The 21,913-nt window shown below is 38.6% G+C and overlaps 1 protein-coding gene across 3 annotated transcripts in view; it reads right to left on the bottom strand.

The window, feature by feature from the left end:
• Positions 1-2,548: 2,548 nt before the first annotated feature.
• The window catches only part of cadm1b (cell adhesion molecule 1b), a 140,385-nt gene continuing 121,020 nt past the window's right edge, over positions 2,549-21,913 (bottom strand). For all 3 annotated transcript variants that reach the window (XM_053320093.1, XM_053320094.1, XM_053320092.1), the window contains exons 9-11: positions 16,596-16,646; positions 7,182-7,310; positions 2,549-7,020 (exon numbers count right to left, since the gene is read on the bottom strand). In XM_053320093.1, the coding sequence (XP_053176068.1) occupies positions 6,902-7,020; positions 7,182-7,310; positions 16,596-16,646 (299 nt within the window). In that variant the 3' untranslated portion in view covers positions 2,549-6,901. The remainder of the gene's footprint in view (positions 7,021-7,181; positions 7,311-16,595; positions 16,647-21,913) is intronic.

Here is a 21,913-nt window from a genome sequence, read left to right as displayed (position 1 = left end):
AATTGCTTGGGCTCAAAGAGGTGAAATTCTCCAATATTTCACGAAACATAAAAGATTTTTAAAAAATGCCTAACATGAATAGACTTGTTTATCAGATTATTGAATTTCCTCTTCTTTCTTATGCCATTAATCATCTTTGACCCCCACCCCTCCAGATTTATCTCGTGACCCACTAGATCACTAGGTCGTGAACCACTGGACTACACTACTGAATTTTATATGTGAAGTAGTTTAAACTATAGCTCCGCATTGACCAACCACAACAAGAAATCCTACTTATATATTGATGCATTAGTGTTAACAATCCATCCATTTAATATAGGCTATAACAATATACCATTCACAGCTAGCAGTTTTCTTGAATGCATTTGACTGTTAAGGGTTTTGAATGCAGGACCCTTACTTGTAATGAGGTATTTTTACATGGTTGCACTAGTACTTAAAATAAAAAATCTCCCAGTGTCTTCTGCCATTGTGCACAGATCACTGAATCAATGCAACATGTGAGTGCAATCATTTTAAATGATCTGAACAATAGTACTACCAAGGTGAGCAGTACCGTAACGTCATTTGTGATTACCCCACAACCACCGCCATAAGTGTCTGATGTAGGGCAGTGGTGGACAGAAAAAAGGAGAAATACAATGCAAGAAAAGAATTGCAGTTGATTTTCTTTTGATTATGGTCAAAAGGTTGCAGTGTGTTGACAGGGGTTTACTGTAATGGTATGGGCTTTTCAGAGTTGCAGTATACAGTAGGTACAATGCACTCAATTTTAGATGAATACAGTAATCTTACTCAAGTAATTTACTGTAAATATCCAGTGTTTGGTGCCTTGAATAAAACAGTTGTGGTTGACAAGGAAAGTAAACTGGGTGATTGGGTGCAATCACAATCATTTCATTCTCATGAATAGGATTTACAGCATTGTAAACATAGACTGCAGTCCTACATTATCTACATTTATAGAAGTTAGCTTATTTATAATGTAAACAAAACAACTTCTTGTATAATGTTAGTAATGTATGTAATGCACTGTAATATAAAAATGCAGCCATTATTTAAAAATTTAAAAAATTGATAAACATTTAAAATGTCCTGATGCTCTGACAAACTTACTGCATGATGTAAAATGTAATTTGACAGAGATGTTTCAGCGAATTGAAACAGTGAAAATTGATTCAAAGCGAATGTCAAAACGTTCCTCTGGCAGCTGTCATCACACCTTTTCAGTTTCAGGTAGATGTTTTTTTTATCTCCAATATAAAAAGTCTTTATGAAAAAAATCGATGTGAAAAAAATCCCTTGAGCTTTTCATTCTCCATGAGGAATAAAAATGTAGTTTGAAAAGCAGCACAATGGAAGAATTTGTCGTCTTGTTAAACAAGTATTATGTAAGTCCTTGAATATTTGTGCTAGACAGGAGCTATAGAGGGAGATAAGTGTGGCAGAGCCTGTTGCATTCGCCTTTGTTCACCCACTATTTATTCCCACATCATTTAATTATACCTCAGCCAAGCCAAGTGCTACATGCCATCAATCTCAATCAATCAATTAGCCAACTAAACAAGCCATGCTCAGACATTCGTTCACTCTCAATTTCCCCATTGTGCTAATTACACTTAAACATGTCATTCCAAATTAAAATTGAACATTTAAATGGAATTAGCAGCATCTAACTGAAACATCACCCCTCAACATTCATGCATTCATAATGCACTGACAGCTGATCCAGCTCAACAGCCAATCCTTGTACCTGCTTCTGACTGTAATGGTTTAATTTAAAGGGTTTAACCTCTTGAATCGGTGGAGGAAATATTAATAAATATAGAGAAAATCCTGTAATCTGTCATGTTTCCAAAAAATAAAAAATAAAAAATCAATAGGCACCTATTTAATCTTCCTTGAGGGAAGCATTATATTGCAATGATTGTATGTGTAAGGGAGAAAAGTGGCTGGATTCTAAGGTTAAACTATTCCCATTAAAGTTTGAATAATGTTGTTGACCTTTACCTGGCATGGATCACTTAAAGTAATGTGGAAATAGTGTCGCTGACAGAATTATGATGACAGAATAGCTTATGGTTATGAATTAGGTCTTGTTCCTCGAAATGCCTATCAATTTGTCAAATCGCTAACATCTACATGTTCAGCCCAAAAAACCTTAACAGGGGCCCCCGAGCCTGTCAGTGTCAGTCATGGCGTCATTTAAAACCTTTCTCGCCTCTATCTGTACCACAGTGTATGTGTCAGTCACTGATGGGAGTTCAGATTGCTGCTGCTGCTGCTGCTGCTGCTGCTTCTCCCCCACACACTGCTGAATCCACATTGGTACGGTACTTTTGCCTCGACTCTTTCTTCTCTGGGAGTTTGACAAGTATCAGCAGCTCAGGATGAAGTGAACATGTTCAAATCCAGCTAATGTATTCAGCGTTAGACAGACGTTGACAACACAGACAAGTTAATAAATTCTGCAGCCTGCGAGCAGGACAGGACGACAAAGTGAAACCACATTTTTGATCAATTCACAACAACACAGCTCTTTAAACATTGATATCTTTTTATTAAGACAAGTACTCTTCTGATTTTTTTTTCCTTTTGTAAAAATGTTGGTGAACCAATACAAAATATGCATGGTCGTATGAGAAACATCTTCTTCACTACACAAAAGAAAAAAATGTCGCCTGGGTACAGAGAGAAATTTAAGATTCAACAACAAAACAAAACAAAACTAGAAAAACAACAACAATTTTGGGGTAATAAAACAACCAAACCCCCTCTATCCCTCTCGTCCTCTCTCCCTTCCCAGGCGTTAAACATGAGTTTCATCCAAATATCCAAGACATGTTACAGGTCATTCATAAAACTTCATGTCACAGTAAATACACCATCTTTTCATTTATGAAAATGTATGCATGAATTGAATGAATGCAAACAGATGCTTGATTGACTGTCTGTGGTCACATCCTATAATTACTAAATAACTGATACTCTATGAGCAAAGTGTTACAGTGGAAGAAGAAGAAGAAGAAGAAGAAGTTTTATGAACATTGTTGTGATTTTGTTGACACTGACTGTACATAATTTTCGTCTGCTTAACAAATCTAGTTTTCTTTATTTGTGAACTAGGTCTATGCAAAATAATATTTAACGTTTACTGTAACAGTGCACCATATTAAGAACACATAAACATGTACAACTGAGAAAAACATGTACATCTTGTGGTTTCTTCACTTTTTGAATAGCTGTGGTACTACAGTATATACTGGGGCCTTAAATTTGCATTCTACCTGAGATGCAAAAACACAACTATTAACACTCATGAACCTGAGAGAGTGAAAACAAACATACTAAATATCAAGTATTAAGAAAAATTGGATTAGAATGATGCTTTCCACGATCTTTAATGTTTCTCGATTAAAAGCAGCACTCACTATTAAACCATTTAAGATAAATATCAAACCCCAAAATAAAATTTGTCATGCAGATAACTGTTTCCATGACACTGACACTCCTGAAAGTACTGTATTTCTCTCTGATATTTACTTGTGAGCCTTGTCCTTGAATATATCCAAATAAATAATAAAGTGAAGCAGAGAAAAATAATTATGACAATTATGACCAAATTGAGATTCTTTTGTAAAACGTGATCACGAATTAAGACAATAAATACTAGATCCTGGCACATGACATTCTAGTCAGTGGAAGCTGCCACACCACCCTGATAAACAATGAAATACTTTTTTTTTTTCTTTTCTTCTTTTTTTTTTTTTTTGCAACATCAAACTCATTCAGCTTTTTAGGCTCCAGGTTGTAATGTGAGTCTATGGTGCGTAAATACAGACAACGTGGATGAGTACTGGCCCTGTAAGTTAGAAAGGACAACAAATATACAAGAGATACTGTAGAGTGTACATGAGGATACTGTACGATACTAACCATATGCCTCAAAATCAAAGAAGGCACTAAATTAAGTCCTTCAGTCTTTTCCTTTATAATGATAAGTATCAAGAGGTGGGTTTAAGGCAGTGGTTATCCTTTTTCATAATACATGTACTGTTTTTTTTTCTTATTCAGGCAATACGATGAAATCACTCACTAATTACCAAACAGGTATTATTCTTCTAGCTGTGACTGAGTCAGAAGCATGAAGCATGCACGGTGCGCACACTGCGTCTCTGTCTTCTAATGTAGGATCTTCTGATTTGTGTTGGTGAGAAAAGGACATTTGTAACAGTAGACGGCTCCCCTGTGAAGGTTTGAGGCTGTAGGATGACAGTAAGAAAATTATCTTTCCCAAACCAAGTCTAAAGCTCCATGCAAATCTTTGATAACTTGTTAGGCCAAGAGCCCTTACAAGTTATCAAAGAGCACCCAAGGTAAAATGTCTTTACAGACAGCAAGGAAGTATAACTGATTAATGTTAGAGTGTAGCAAGGAGCCAGGAAATAAGCAGATTTTTTTTCACTTTCTATGAGTATTGACACGGACCTACCCTGATACCTTATACATCACTGAAAGGAAACCTTGCCATTGAAAGTGTAACATTCTTCCCTTGGACACGGCTCAATCAATTCAAAAGATAAAACCTTGGAAAATACCAAAGTCCTTGTAAGATTTCCAGTTGAGGGCAGAATGAGTAGGATTCTCACAAAAAAAAACAGCCATTGTACAAAATAATCCCTTTCAATCATCACTTATGACCCACTAGAAGTGCGTGGCTGTGTCTCTGCAGAGACTCTGCCCTCTGCCTGTATTCTATAGTTTTGCAGTGTTCAGGACATTTCAGGGCGTCAACCTTTGGGCAGTGGGTGTGTAGCCTCCAACCAATAACAGAGAATAGGGAGTGATGATGGGGCTATTTAAACAGTCAATATTCTGTATTATCAGATAAAAAAAGATTAGATCAACAGAGAGGAGCAGTCTGTCAAGGTGACTTTTGCTGTCAGCCTTTCCTTTATACAAGTAATATGCACTGTATGTACGCACATACATAATTACCATATTTGGTCCAGGGTTAACTATGTAGCTGGTATCAAAATAGAATAGAAGAATTATGTTTAAACAAAAAGTGGACACAGCAGGCCATATCAATATCTAAAAAATAATACATATTAAAAAGATTTTATGATCAATGCAGCAGGACCAGTCGCTCTTTTAGGTACTAGGTGGTTTACTCAGAGTAAATCTGACCCTTAAACCAACAGTGCTGCCCACAGACAAGATGTCTTTTGGCTCCGTAATTAATAGAACAAACCTTTCTGCCATGTTTTTGGTCCTTCCATCCCGTGGATAAAAAAGAGTGACAAAAATAATGATTATGTAATTCTAGATAAAGGCAAGGCTTTTAAAGTAATAGTTTGTCATTTTGGGAAATGAGCTTAAGCTATAAGTGAGAGTTAGAGGAAAAGTTTACAATTCCATATTTGTAATGTAAATATGAAGTTACTTCCAGGAGCCAGTTAGCTTAGCTTAGCACAGATATTTGAAATGGTGTGATAACTGTTAGCCTGGTTCTGTCCTCTAAACCTCAGTGATTAACACTTTATATCTTGTTTATTTAGTCCTTACAAGTACAACAGTAGTGTACGAGCACTAACTAACTGGACTAGCCTTTTTCTTCGCTAGGAAATAGTCCAGTAAACCTGGTATGTTGCATTTCCCACCTTTGGACCGAGTCAAGCCAACTGTTCCTCCCTGTCTTCAGTCTTTATGCTTAGCTAAGCTAACCATCTCCTGTCTGTAGCTTCATATTTAACGGTCAAATATAAAAGTGTATTTCACAAAATGCTGAGGATTTCTTTTAATCTCATGATTTTTAGTCTTATGAGCAGATGTTTGGCTAATGACAACATAAAAAGCAGATGACAAGAGATGTTGTCTGCCATTGTTGATTTAGTGTTGTTATCCCAATAGGCAGAAAAACATGATTCAGAGCTTTAAGAAAAGAATGAACAGTTCTGATTTTTTTCAGTAGAAATTTTATCGCTATATCACGGCACATTACAGCTGTCATGGTGTCTTAGACTGCACTCCACAAATCCTACACAAATACTAAACTGACCTTACATCTACTACTTGTCAGATGTCTTCTTGAAACCAATGCAGGACCAGATGTACTTTGCAGTTTGGTGTGAAATTATACTTAACCACACTCCTACTGTACTTGACTTTCAGAGACAAATACATTCTATGACGAGCATGATCACTCACAATCGTTACATTATTAATCAACACAGTGAACCTGACCTTGGGTTTGAGTGAAATCTGTGCTGAAACACATTGAAACCAATCAGACCTGCATGTATGGGAGAGGCAATGTGATGAATTTGCAGGGACGGTTGGACTTTGACCCAGCAGGGAGAAATGTGTTGACACTGTGTTCCAGTCACTGAACTCTGGAGATTACTCCAAAAAAAAAAAAAGAAAAAAAAGTGTGCTGGCTCCTAGTGCACAGCTACTCTCGAGCTAAAAGCTAGCTGCAGCATACATAGACAAACACCAGGCCCATTTAATCTCCTCCGAAAGCCAAATGCAACAAAGGATAAGGTGGAGTACATGGAGAAAAATAAAATCCAATCCAACAAGCATGTGAAGGGGGGGAAACAACAAAATAAACAAAAGAAATAGAACAAGGCACAAAATTGTCTGTAAAATAATTGAACTGTACAGAATAGGCCCCGGCAGTCCAGGAAGGGTCGGATAGGAGACTCAGCAACGCCTATTCTTACCACTTGGCCATGCCAGTCCTACTTACCACTTTCTCTTTCTTCTCTTCCTCTTTAAATCTTGCCCTCCCCGCCCCCAAGCCTTCTTGTAACCAATCAGAGTTAGACATAATGCTCCAACACCACCACCACAACCAGCAGCATCCCCACCCATCTCTCCTGGCCTGTCCTGTTTAGATATAGTACTCCTTCTTCTCGTCTGTATTGTTGTGTCCTCCCTCCGCATTGATGATGGCCGTGTCTGCATCAGCTGCGTCGTCTGCCCCTTTGGCTTCATGTGTGAAGTAAGTGCCTGTGCAGGAGTACAGACAAATTAGCCACACACACTCCTGCTCCTCCTCTTCCTCCTCCTCTTGTGCACTTCAAGCCTATTACACTCCACTTGCAACAAAAAAACACTTGAACTCTGAGTTGTGTTCATGATCAAGTACGATTGCATTGCCGGTGTTTTACCTTTGTGTCTGGCAAAGTATCGACCAAGCACAATGAGTGCACAGAGGATGGCAAACATCACCACGGCAACCACTCCTCCAATGACAGCATGGTCAATTTTCTGTGGTGCCCCCTCGCCGGCTCTGGAGTCTGAAAACAGGACAATAACCGTAAATAATTTCATGATCAGTAAACCCTCTCAGCCAGTCTCAAAGCTAATACCTTCACACAGACACGGACCACACTGGAAGCTGCGGCCATTACATCATTTGACTGCCAAAATAAATGAAAACGGTTTGTTTTCTTTCAGAGCATTTTTGCATGACCTAACCACAGAGAGGAAAAACTTGAATAGGTGGCTCAGAGAAATGCCAGCTTATGTTGTTTCCCAATAGAAACTATGATACAATGGCATAAGTTGGTCCATGGAAGCTGATAAATGGTTTACAATTGGTAACCATAGGAGCCCAAAAATAAGCTATTAAAACATTTTGTTGTTACTTACAGACAAATGCTGCAAAAACCCACCAATAATTAGGATTGGTAATACCCAGAATGAGGATTTTCCCTAACAACAACTTCTAATCTGTCAGATTCTCTTCACTATTTTCCTTCCTTTTTGTGGAGTCACATTGTCCACAAAACCATTCAAATTCAAATACATTCACGTACATTACAGGAATAGTTCATCATTTTGGGAGAGTTAGTTGACAAGATGAATACCACTTTCATGTCTGTCTGGAAAGCCTGTTAGCTTAGCTTAGCATAAAGACTGTATTCATAAAATATACAAAAAAACTATCTATTACTTGAACACGTATGTCTATCTAAATTATTAACCATACAGTACACACTGTTGAACCCGGCTTGTCACATGAATGCTTTCAGTGCCATATAGGCGAAATAGCTGCTTGAGCCTCTTGAGTGAGTGATGTTGAGAGATGTTTTAAGACAGTTATTACACCATGAAACAGTAGACACCGTCTGCAATTTCAGAGAGAGTTCACACACTGTAAAATATATTGCGATTTAAGAGGCGATTTCTGGAAGTTATAGGGTTCAATCATCAGAAATAGACACAAGTCTGGAGATAAATTGGAGCCCAATGTCCCCATGCAGAGAAATACGTGGCTGCCTCAGGTGTCAAAGAGTATCACTGTCTAGCATTTAGCCAGATTTATCCGTGCACCACAGAAGAACAAGGCAAAATTTGAAGCCCTTAAATTTCCAGTCTCAGAATAGTTCAGAGGCATTTATCAATAGTCTATATCTGTGCACATTTGGACTGATGGAGGAGTGGCGGGTAAGGGAATGGCTGTTCTTTGCTGCATGAGAGAGCAGCTCAATTTTCCATCAATCTCACTAGTCATGCTCTGAACTTGAATGATTTTGATAAGAGACGAGCGGAGAGTGCAGAATTTCTCAACACTGTGAGGGCGTAATAGGTTGAGCTGAGGGCCTCTAAGACAAGTGACACATTCACATTCTCGTCTGAAAACAACACCTTATTCAAGTTACATTCACTTAGCGTGAGGACATCTTGGAAGTAGAACTGCAATGAAACTAATTAATGAGAAAAGTTTTGTTTCAGTTGAACGCTCTCTTAAAATGGACTCGCATTTATGGTGCAAGTCGTGGCTGTGCGTCGGTGTGTGTGAAGGAGGGATGTGCAAGGCGCAGTTTGTTTACTGTATCGAGGATGTCAGATAGCACAGCTCATTCCCTGAGGAGAGGGAATGGCCCATGCTCCATGCTAATGAACATACACCCACTAAATGGCCTGTGCACAGTTCTGTCTCCTCCCCTCCTTCGCCCCCACACCTAACTGCCCTCACCTTGCTCCCTTCTGTCTACCGTTTGACACATCTGCAAGGAAACATGCAGGGTCTCTGCTGCCTCTGCACACAGAGGGAGAGTTTTATTTAACAGGTAGAAAAATCCACCCGGTGTACGCACCCAGAATGTATCAAAAAATGTCAGGGAGAGACCAAAAAATCTGATAACACCTACAGTATCAGCTGTTACGGTTGGTTGCATATCAGGTTGCTAATATTATGTACAGTATTGAATACTTCTTGTATGTTTGGCAGTCCTTTATTGATTACTGGGGAATGCCACAAAAACATGATTGGCAGTACATTATGTAGAATGATTTTCAAATGGAATAGCAATGATATATATCTAACTGTAATGCTAATTTTCATTCAATCTGTGATGTTGCTGCAATATCGCGTTATAATGGAAGGAGAATATGAGACATGTTATATAACAGAATACAATACAGAGGTCTCAAGTGTATTGTGTGATGATTTTAAAAACAAAAGTCACAAATCAACTCAGACTGTGAGAACAGTTGTATAGTATTCTGTGACTGTGGAGCAAAAATAACCCCTGATGATATCATTAATAGTTTGGACTTTGCAAAAACAAATTTTAACAGCAAGATTTTGGTGCTATAGTACACAATCTGAGAGATGGAATTTACCAGGCAGGGAGGGTCTCATGATATTGGTGGAAAAAAATGTGTTGCATTATGGGTGCAAATGTGGGGTGCAACATTTAAGTCTTTCTAATACTAGGGACCATGTGTGTCTCAGATTCTGCTGCTATGTTTTGGGTCATTTTTTAAAATGTTTAAACAGAGAATATCCTCCCAAGAAAATTAAGGGGAAAAAAATCATGAAATGATCCAAATGAAATGATGACGACAAAGGTCATCTAACACTCTAACAATAAGGAAGCCTTCATTTTTACCATAAACCATGATATTTTCTCATCAAACTGTTTATCATATCATGTTAGTTTTTCAACAGTAATTTTAGCAGCTGTGAAAGGTATTGAGATATGATGATGTTCTTCCAATTAATGCGAATAAGAACATGAAACATGTTTCACTCTGCATGTACAAATTACATATTTTTTCTCATTTGATGTGGAGAACTTTGCAGAATGCTGAGGAAGATGTGACTGAAAGTTTCGGAAAAACCAAGTCATCATATCTTGTAATAAGAATCTTTTGTCAAAAAATTATTCTTTAATGCATGTATATATCACTTGTATCCAATCACCCATTCACATCTACACCACTGGTTGCACACTACATTACCATACACTGGCCTAATAACCATTGGGAGGAAATTGAGTCTTAAGTGTCTTGCTCAAAGACACTTGAAATGTGGACAGAAAATCCCTGTAATCAAAAACCAAACCTGTGATTATTGGATGATCCACTCTACCTGCTGAGCAACAACCATTCCCAAATATGTCTACTGTCAAACCTCCAATTTTATGAAAGTGCAAATTCACTTCACAGGTGATGAACATGTAACCAGGGACATCTTACAATGTAATGTTTTATAATATAACAACATGTCAGGTTCAGTTTTGCCAAAGAGATCTTTTCACATGTTTATTTTTCATTTGAGTCCAGGTTTGAGGGTCCAGGTTTAGTCTCAAAAAGTGATGTTATGTATGTGACCCTGACCTCAAAGAGAACAGAATGTCTTTATAAAGTGTCACATTGTGTAGATTTGTCATTTGCTGCTCTAACACCCAAGATCAAGAGTGTTATTCCCTGAGGCCACCCATGTTCAGTGCATTCATAAGGTGCTTACAATAGAAAATAAATAAATAAATAAATGACAAGCAATATTATTACAGCAGCCTTTGTGACCTCACACTTGAAATAAGTAGAATTTGATTATGTCTGTAATGTAGATGGTGTCCATACCGCCCGCACAGCTCTGCTCATGGCTCGATCTGGGAGTGCTGACATGCCCACACCGGCGTCCTGACAGGATGTGCACAGCCGTGGGGATTTATGGGGGAATAAAGAGGATTTGCAACTGATGCCTGTGTCTGCGCGTTGGTGAAATCTGCTCCGCTGCACTCCCAGTACCACATGCTTTACTGTCGCACCTTTCTGTCTCTGTACTGGAATGACTAATTGTCACTCTGGTCAGTAACAGAGCATCCTATTGGAGTATCTGTCAGTCGGGAGATCAGAGCCCCGAGCTTGTCACCAGCATGATTACATGGGACATAATTTCAGTTTTCCCATCTTTTTTTCTTTTAATAGTTTTCTGCTCAAATAACAAGGCATATCTCTCACACACACTTATGCTAACCCACACACACACAAACACATTACAATTTATAGATGTAATTACATGGATATAATTGAAACAATGACTCTCCTGCACTGACAGAGCAAACCCGTCACTTGCACTGAATAGACTCTTGCACTAACCCTTTGCTGGACAGTGGCAGGACAATGGGACATTGCTGCAGAATCAACTTAAGGACCGTCAATACCCATTCTGCAGCACCGAACTGCTAACATCCGTGTCTTTTGTATTTGTTGCAGTTCGAAAAGGAAATGAACATAATGAGATGAGCATACATGGGCAATCTTCACCAAATCATTTTTCGTATTGCTGTTGTAGCAGACCATCAACAGAGCACAATATTGTGCTCAGTAGAATTCCAATGTCATTGCTCGCTTGCTAAATAGATTTCCGGAGTCCTTTGTAATACCACAAACAATGATTTGAAGATGTACAAATACAAGCCGTGACATTTAACAGAGGTGGTAAAAATACAAGTGAAGGTTTGACTACAACTAATAAAATGGGAAAATTGTGACAGTGAACTTGAAGTCCTCGATGGCAGTTTATTGTGTCTTTTGAGATTGGCAAAATTCTCCACACAAAAGCCCATTGCACTCATCTCCACTTCATACTTCTCCTTAAATGTGTTTTTCCCTGGCCGAGATCAAGGCAAGGGAAAGGTTGACAAACTAATAGAGATTGCTGCTTTTTTCAATAGTTCGACTGGATAACGTGCCACAAAAGTACGAGGGAATAAAATCCAGACACAATGTGAATTCACTGGCACATTACAGTCACATAACATTCAATCTGTAAAAAGCAATGTGCTAAGTAGGGCCCATAATCATTTACAACAACTCCATGAAAAAAAAACAGGATGGGCTGGCATTAGAAACCTTTTCCCTAGAGTCCAATTAAAATGGACCATTATAATATTTTCTTTCTTTAATAACTGTTTAAAGCAAAGACAAAAAACTGCAGGTCAGAAAAAACACAATTTCAACTGGGAATAAGAGTAAACAAATGTGAGAAAAAAAAAAATAATTTGCATTTCTAAATGATTCTTTAATTTTTCCAATGAAATACTTCAAAGAGGAATGATACACGTGAGATTTAAAACAATTGTGGTAAATGTTTAATGACTAATTATGTCGAATACTAACTGCACTCATAAAAGTCTTTGCGGGAGTCAATGGTGTACAGGCAGTAAGATTTGAATCCCAAGACTGAACAGCAGTGAAAACCTGCCAATAGCTTAACACACAGCAAACAAAACATGCATGAAAACCTGACAAAAAATGAGCTCCTACAATAGCATTTGGCACTAAAACACTGGATTTCTTATGTGCTTTCCAATGTGTTTGTTACAACAAAGACATGTGAATAATCCTGAAGTCATGCTCTGTATGTATTCTGTGCACCACATGTTAAAGTCAGACGGATTTACAAATCCCTGCTGGCTTAGCCAAGCAAGCAATAAAAACTACATTATAGTTTGTTGTATTATCAAGTCTAAAGGGTGCAGTATAGAGGCCAGATGCAGGTTCATGTATCTTGTAATGTTTGCTTGCAAAGCTCTTATTGGCAGTTAATTTACAGCGTTGCAGTGTCGATAAAGCAGAGGGCTGTTGACCTCAGAAAATCCTCTTTTACTCATCACACCCAAAAACATTGTTAATGTTTAATGCTTGATATGACTGAGTTTTTATATTCTTCAATAATATTCAGCTGATGTCTTACTGTAGCATGCTAAACAACAGTTTACCCTGGACTGCAGATTTGTGGAGACATAGGGTCTTTTCAATCAAGTCTACAACATAATTCCTTGTTCCATGTCTTTCCTCTGGCTCCTCTCGACAAGCTGGGGGAGAGGGGGGTTACTGGAGGCTTAGCCAGGATATAATGTCCCTGCCTTGGATCATCTCTGAGCATCTGACGAGCTGGAGCATTATCGCCACAGACTCACTTTATTCCTTCAGAGCTAGGGATTCTGGGTAAATTCCACCCTCTGCCCAAAAGAAATACAACCACTGACAAAAAACTTGTGGAGTGCAATTTTCTGTGATGTTGCGACCATCTACTATCCATCTTGAAAGTAATACTCTGCAAGCTTCAGTCATACTAAAATTTGTGTTTTAGCTATATTATAAGAGGCAGCAGCATACTAGTGTGTGAGATGTCTGAATCTAGTGTTTGGATCAGTACGAAGCAACTTTTTCTTCATGCAAGATGTCGACTTAAAGCTTTTTGTTTTAGTATAAATATTCAATGAAAACATATATAAAGGCAACAGGTCTAAAAACTTTCAAACACATGAAATACTGTTCTTGAAAGGGTGACTTATCTCTCCCAAGAGGTCTACACGCACAATCTGCATCCTCTAAGACATCTAAAGACCTGACAATGTGAACTCTTCTGACACTTTCTGAACATGAAACAAGCACAGAAGACAAACAACTGTGAGATTCTGAGCTTTAACTTGGCATTTGCTCCCCCACAGTACAAAACCATATTAGGGCCTTGAACTGGTGCCTCACTTGAAAGTCTACACCATTAGGGAAATCTAGCATGTGAATCATTGCATTTTGGGAATTAAAGCCAACATTTATACACCAATTAAGAGCCAAACAAAGAAGAGGTAGGGCATTAACATTTACCAGAAGCCCTCTTAGGTTTCCTTTTAGCAACTTGAAAGCTGAATATATTCTTTCAGTTAGCTGATCCCAGTCACATCTACACTTTGTACTGCTCGGATATAGGGGGAGCTATCAAAAATATGGCATAAAAGGGTATGAAAGTGCAATCTGGGATCTAAAGGTAGTTAAATAAAGAGCACAAATTCAAAACTTTGTTAACAACACTCGAGAACAACTAAATCTACAATGTGTTATTTGATCATTTATAATTTTCTGGCTTAAAACTGTAATGTGTAAGCAAATTCCAATTATGATCAGTTGACAAATTAATATATTTTTTTCTAAAAAAAAAAAAAATCCACCTTAAACTCTTTCATCTCTTTGTGACAATGACTGAAAATGATTATTAATTGCACATTTAAAACAAGGATCATATAGAGTAGAAGCTCATTGGTTTCTGATTACAACAGAAAATCACAGCTAGTGGTGGTGGTGACTGTGCTGTTTCCCACACTGGTTCTAATGAATGAATAAGAAATCATGCTGTATACATCCTTTTTGGTGAGTGGAAAACACTATACTGTGCTGTTATGCTGATTAAGGTAGTGCTAAAGCAATCTACCGCAAGCCAGCTTAGCATTGCCCCTGTGACAGGGTATTTAGAAGAGTAGTGAACTGCAAGAAAGCTCAATTACATCCTCCCAGCATGTACTGCATAAATCACGGTAAATCCTCTTTCAAGCCTGTCTTTCGGAAATTACTAGAATGTTACACTGGGAAAAATGGAGACGACTGCATCAGTGTTACTCCGATGAGAAAAGCTTATGGAAAAATGCAGAGCAATGCACAGTTCTGCAACTTCCTTTTTGACTGTACCATGAGTCAGAAAACTGAAATGACGCTGTATCCAAGCAGCATAATGATTGTCATACTGCTAACATTTAAAGGCATACTGTGCAGGAATTTCCAAAAAGAAATAAAGATGTATAGACAAAAAAATCCCCTCTCAATCATCACTTATCTCATCATGACTAGTTGTCTCACAAGTGTGGCATTATATGTATCTACCCTGACCCTGCCCTCTGCTTGTTATTTTCTTATTTGCTGTGTTGGGGACATTTCTGGCTGTCAGCCTTTAGGCAATGGGTGCGAAGCCCCTAGCCAATAAAAGCACAGTGAGGTCAGGAATTGTAGTGTAGCAACCAGGTGATTTCTGTGTATTTTTATGTGCTTCAGTATTTCCCCTGCTTCTCTGTCTCTCTTCTCTGTTTGCAGAGTGCTGCTCCTCTGCTGGTTGTGTCTGTTTGACCGAGGGCAGGGATGAGCTACACACACACACACACACACACACACACACACGTGCAGAGCAGAGAGGCTATAGCAGACGGGATAGGAGTGCGCCTCGGCTGCATTCACACAAAATCCGGCAATGCAGCTTCTTCCCACAGGGTTCTGTGAGGGGTCGGTGTGTTTATTTATGCATTAGAGCAAAACCGCTGTGAAACAATCAGAAAGTATTGTTTTATTTATCTGATTCATGGGTTTGTTTGTGCTACTGCTGCTGGCTGTCTTCATTCACTCTCTAGCTCGCTCAACCACCACTGCTCTCTCTTTTGCGCAGCTCGCACTGGTGTCACTGAGCTGGGGGAGGAAGAACCAGCTTTGAATGTTGCGTTTACAAACCAATCAATAAATTAAAAATGTATTGATTTAAATAAAAGTAATGTGTAGTGAAGTGCATTGTAATAGTGAATATTAAAAAACTGTGTGTGACACACAAGTAGACGGTAATCATTAATGTGACTACTGACATTGTAATAAATGAACAAATAAAAAGCTAATATTTTATTCAATAGCCCAAATGATTAATCAACTGAAAGAATAAATAAAAGTTGCCATAATTACAATATTGGAGCTTTTGATGCCTTCTCACATTGAGTTGCAAACCTATTATTTTTATATTGACACACATAATTTTTGGGTCTGTATGAACTGACAAAAGGCCAAAATTGCTGTATCTATAAAGAAGCTACTGATAAACTGATCTATTCTTTAAGGGTAGTTTTTGTATTAAAATGTCACATTCTGGCATATCCAAATGTCAACTCCCAAGGTTGCCTCTCCATCTGTCAAGCCTTAGCAGTGCTTTTGAAATATTAGTGATTTTTTAAAAATGGTTTACAATAAGGTACATTTGGAGCTAAATCAAAAGTATAAAATTGTGTGATCAGAAGGTTGGCAAACTGCCTTTTATTCATTTCATATGTCTTTGAGAAAATAGTTATTGATATTTTTGGGGTATTGCAAAGTCGAAGTGTGACTGGCATTTGTAGGGGAAATGTAAAGAGCATTATAGTATGATGGATGGGCCAGTTGAGATATCGCTGTAGATGCTGATAAGATAGCAGCACAGCAAAGCAGAGTCTCTACATTTTCTTAGATCAAACATGTGACAGGAAAGGGCTATGACAGGTGTTTCTGACAACCCCGTGCTGCCTGTCCTCAATGTCACCTATCAGCAGTGCTATCTGATTAAAACTGGCCATCCACAGTCTCTTCTAGCCTTAGGTACAAGGCTCCACTCTTTCTCTCCCTGATCACTCGATCGAACGTGCATGCAAGCTCACACACACAGACACACACATACATACATTATTGCTGAGAGGGACAGTAGTGGGGGCATACAGTACCTTGCGTGTTGACTGGATTGGTGGTGGGTGTGGGGATAGTAGTGGGAGCATCTAGATGAAAAGAGTAAAAAAAATAAAGAACATGTATAAGAAATAAAGAAAGGCAAGAGTAAAGAAAGACAAAAGTCATTGAAGATGAGAAGCTATACTATAAAAATCATAACATGCACATGTTTTAGCTACTGTGGTGAGAGACTAAGAATCTGTGTCTGCACAGAGCTGCTGGCACAGACCCTGTACTTTGGCACAGTGGTGTTTACAGCTAAAAGCTAACATCAGCATGCTGTGAACATGCTGATGTGTAGCTGGTATAATGTATACAATGTTAGTTTAGCTTGTTAGTATTCTAACATTTTCTAACGCTAAACAGAGGCTGATGGGAATGCCCTTATTTTTGCAGGTATTTTGTAATAAACTAAAGTATGGACATGACAATTTTAATTTTAATGAAACTAAAATTTTAATAGAAAAAATCTTCATCCTCTTTTTTGCACTTAATTTATTTTGAATTATTTCATCTTGCTATTGTTGTCTGAGTGGAAGTGTTGTTGTTTGTGATGTTTTTATGTTCTGATGAGCTGCTGGACAGTTGAATTTCCCTTCGGGAATGAATAAAGTTCTATCTATCTATCTATCTATCTATCTATCTATCTATCTATCTATCTATCTATCTATCTATCTATCTATCTATCTATCTATCTATCTATCTATCTATCTATCTATCTATCTATCTATCTATGTCTAGACTAAATTTCATGGCAATCCGTCCAACAATAAAGACAGTTCAAACAAAAAGTTAAGGAACAGGGTACCATTTAAGTATTTACGATAGATTATCTGGGAAACATACATTTCTGGGGAAAGAAAGTTTGGCAATTCATTAGGTTGATACCCATACCTTTGTGATAACCAAAGGTATGAGGATCCATCCTCTTGGAACCACAAAGGACTGCTAGTATTTGAGACATTTCACTAAAAAACTAAAATGTCAACCGCTGCATCAGGAAAACACCAAAGTTTTCAGCATACATCATGTGGGAACCATGAATGTCAGCACAACATTTCAAACCACTCTGGTGGTCTCCCGCTGCAGCACAGCAGAGCCCCGAGCAGCATCCCCCGCCCCACACTGTACTGATTAGGCCTGTCACTAACCCCCAAACAAAATAATCAGAAAGACAAAATGGAGGGCAATTCAGGTATGGAAAGGTACTAAGGAGGGCTGAAAGCTTCCTCATCAGGGGAATATATGCCTGGCTCTGGTGCAGGGGAAAGATAGCACGACCCCTTGCTGTGGGAGAGTCGCAGCAGGGGAAATTGGCTGGCTGTATCCATGCCTTTACTGTCTGCACTCCATCAAAAGACAGCAGTGGGGGACCACACACTCCCAAACTAATGATAAAACATCAAGGACAGCATAATGTTGCCACCGGGGATGGAGTGTATGGCGGAGGTGGTGTTGATAGTGGTAGGGGGGTATCAGGGTATCAGGAAGAGATTCTCCTCTGACAGTATTTGAAGAGGGGGGTGGGCTAGATTTCTTTCCCTGTGACCGAAAGCAGTCTGATAGCTGAAATGTAGGTGTCTGCAAGAGGGAAATTGGCCATTCAGGAAAAAGGGTCTTCACAAGGCCAGGATAGGATGTGGCACATATAATATCCAGCCGAACAAGAATTCTCCATGGGCAATTTCCAGGCTGGATGACTCTGGGCTCAGCATTATGAGGGCTGAAATATGAGTGTATTTTGGAGAGGCCATATTTTCAGGGAGCATTTGTATCGGTGAGGAATTTGATATGAGAAAATTTAACCATAAAGTGAACCAATGTAGGAGAAATTGTTTATCTATGCCTGCTTAAACCTGCTTGCCAACACAACAGCAGGGTAGACATTTTGCTTTTCGTTTGTCTATTTTCTTTTGCTTAAAAAATCCTTTACATGATGATTTATAAAGGTTTTCTTAAAACAGGCAGAAATAGTCTGCTTATTACTGTACACTTTATCAAATTAATTTAATCTAAAAGCTTATATGTTCAAAGTTATCCACACTATTCTGCATATTTGATGAAATCAATGTGACTCAGCCGAACAGGAAGATCCATAAGTCCTGTCTGCTCATGTTATGTCAAAACCTCAAATTTCCAGTGGCTTGTGAATCTTTGACTTTTTGTCCATAGAAGATTTATAGGTCAAAGAGTCAACTGCGGGCTAAACCATGGTGGTAAAGGCAGCATTGTTCTCCTGCCAACAGGCAGTATGTGTGAGTTATAGCACCAGGTCACCTTTGAGAGAGAAAGGCCTCTCTCTCTGACCAGCTCTCCCCCTGACCAGACACCAGCCAGGGCGCACATTTTACAGTCTGCTGCCGACACATTCTCTTGGAGAACAGCATGACAAGCCTCTTTCGACCAGCCACATACAATAAACGCAACACAATAGAACTTGATTTGACGTGGATTTACATCGGCCTCACACCTGTCCGAGCTGTCGCGCAGTGAAAGGTCATTACTCTCTTTGAAATAGGAGGAGCCAGGAGGACTAGCATTGGTAGAGGGTGGCAGCAGGATGAAAGAGAATTGATGGACGATTCTGCTTGACTTTATATCAATAATGCTTGCAAGAGAATATTATCAAGAACAAAACACATCATTAAAATAAAGCTATTTGTTGCATGCAGTTTTTTAAACAAAAGGCGTCTTTTGACAGGTATATGATGGCTTTAAGGGAGAAATAACTCATCAATTACAAAACAAAACAGTGACAAAAATGACAAATAAGAGAAGAAAGATGCTAATTTTGCAGAAAAATATGACACTTAAGTTTGGCGGGGGAGTGGTGGGTTGGTGGATACTTGAGAACACAGAAACAGCACAAGGTTATCATGCTATGAGTAATCTATGTGCAGAAACACACACTAATTAAGCCACTGTAGCAAGCATGATTAGTCTGGGACAACAAACCCTCATATGGACCACAACATGATTTGGTCTTTCATTAAATCCTCCAGAAAAGAGGAGTGGGAGTCGCAGACATAATTATATGCGGTTATGAGCACCTTTTACCAATCTCCTGCGTCTCATTATTGCGAGCTGAAGTCATAGCACATTCAACACTCGCACACACGAGATGCAGTGTTAATGGAAATTGGCAAAATATGTGGATAGGAAGTTACTTATGGAAGATGTCATGGCCAAAGGCAACATCATTGATGACGTAGATACTGTAGGTAAAGATAATTGTTTTACTCTGGAGCATAGAACTTCAGCTTCCAATTTGCTTTTCCTTAATTCATGCAACTGTGCAGCATGGAGCGAATGATACATGAATTTGACAGCAGCAGACACACATCATTCATGACCTTTATAATATCTGCAGGCAATTCAGTGAAAACCTTTTTGCAATTGCAGTACTATATTATTATTTTAAAGATCTGTCTTCAAGAATGTAATAAATTTAAGCATTTTACACCTTGTTCATAAAATATGACACACGAGATTCACTGACAGATGAAGTACCATAACTCTCAGAGGCAAAGGAATCTTAACACAACACTTTGGAATTTAGTCATGATAGCTTGAATAGGTCTGCCTTGAGTGAGCTATTTGCTGGCATATGCTGTCCTTTTGTTTGGGAGTGATCATTATGGGTCCATTGGGAACAAGCAGATGTCATCATCTGCCTAGCAGAGCACAATGATGAATAACCATGGGGCGGCAGAGTTATGGGAGTCACAGGAAACCTATGTCACAGTGACAAAGTCACACATGTTGGCTGGTGAAACAAACACATTATCACACCAGAACCTCCAGGACCAACAGAATTGCTGAACATAAGACATATGATAATATGAAAATCAGTATGTTCCATTAACTGCTTGATGGGATCTACTTTTATATGTAACCAAAAATATTTCAGCGATGAAAAATTAGAAGACCAGTGCTTCTATGAATGCTTTGAACCTCAGAGATTTGGATTAGTGAGAACCTACAGTGTTTGAAGCTTGCTTTATAAGACATTTCTTAAACCACACACAGTTAATTCTTCCTACAAATTAAATACATCATCAACAGCAGTAAAGTTTTCAGGAGGCTGTTAATTCACAAGTTCTGAAAGTTTCCAGGAAATTCAGTTTCAAGTTACTGTTCTCTTACATACTTACATAAAAACCTGCATCCACAACACTCATTTAAAAACACTGCTTTTCTTCTTTAATGTCTAGTGACTTTGACAGGTTCTTCCCAATGCTATGCCTTTCCATTAAAAACCTATTCACTGCCTCCCCTACAATTGTTGAGATTGCACTGACGTCAAAACCATTACAAGTGCATTTACTTTCACAAATGCACATTTTCAACAACTGTCATAAGCATTTGCTCATCTGCCCGACAAACACATAAACAAACAAACAAAAAAGAAATGTTACACTGCTGGTCTTTGACACACAGTTCATGGCTGTCAACTTGACCTAAACAAGCCGACTGAGTACTGATCAAAACAATATCACCATTCTGAAACCTGCAATCGTCTCTCTCACAGAATTCACAACGAGCCCATTTTCAACAACAGCTTTGCTTTTAACATAATAAACTCTGCACCTCAACTCCTCTCGTCTGTTCCTGCTGCTCACACATTGGGTTTAAGCACGAGTGTTGTTTTCAGCAGCCAAATCTCACAATCTGCATCAATGTGTGATGAATCAGATATAATGGTATGCTTTTGTACTATTGCATAACCTACCAGGGTTTGGGTTTTTTATAGTTTTTATTTTTTATTTTTTAATAGAGACAGGTGTCCTTTTTTAAACAGGAAAATTACAAAGTTTCTTTCACAATTACCCATTCCTCAAACAACCATAAGTATGGACACGGACCATACATTAAATATATTTTTGGGGTACAAGTTAAAACTAATGAATACAAGCCTTACACTAGTTTAAGCTTTCCAAGTAAAAAAAAAAAAAAATTCAGTCTAATGTTTGCATAACAGACTAGAGATGCAGCAAAGAATATTTCATACATACTACTTGAGAGTCTATAGAGCAGATTCACCCTCATTCCTGGTGTTTGGTATGGTCACTGCCAGACAATGTTCTTGGCACACAGGTAGAAACAAATTGAAAATTGGGAGCGAAATACAAAACACTCTTCTAAGCAGCAGGGAACAAGCGCTCCAAGGAGAGAAAGCTAAACTCACCAACAATGGCTGCACCTGCTGCAAATTTATTTCCCCCCTCATCCTCGTCACCCCTGCCAGCCACCAAAAATAGGAAATTAAGGTCCAAGGAAGTGTGTACATCACTGATGCCACGTTACATGATTT

The sequence above is a fragment of the Scomber japonicus genome, chromosome 6 (genome assembly GCF_027409825.1).
Source record: "Scomber japonicus isolate fScoJap1 chromosome 6, fScoJap1.pri, whole genome shotgun sequence".
Classification (NCBI taxonomy): domain Eukaryota; kingdom Metazoa; phylum Chordata; class Actinopteri; order Scombriformes; family Scombridae; genus Scomber; species Scomber japonicus.
Note: the sequence above shows the minus strand (reverse complement) of the source record. Positions and strands in the feature narration are given on the sequence as shown.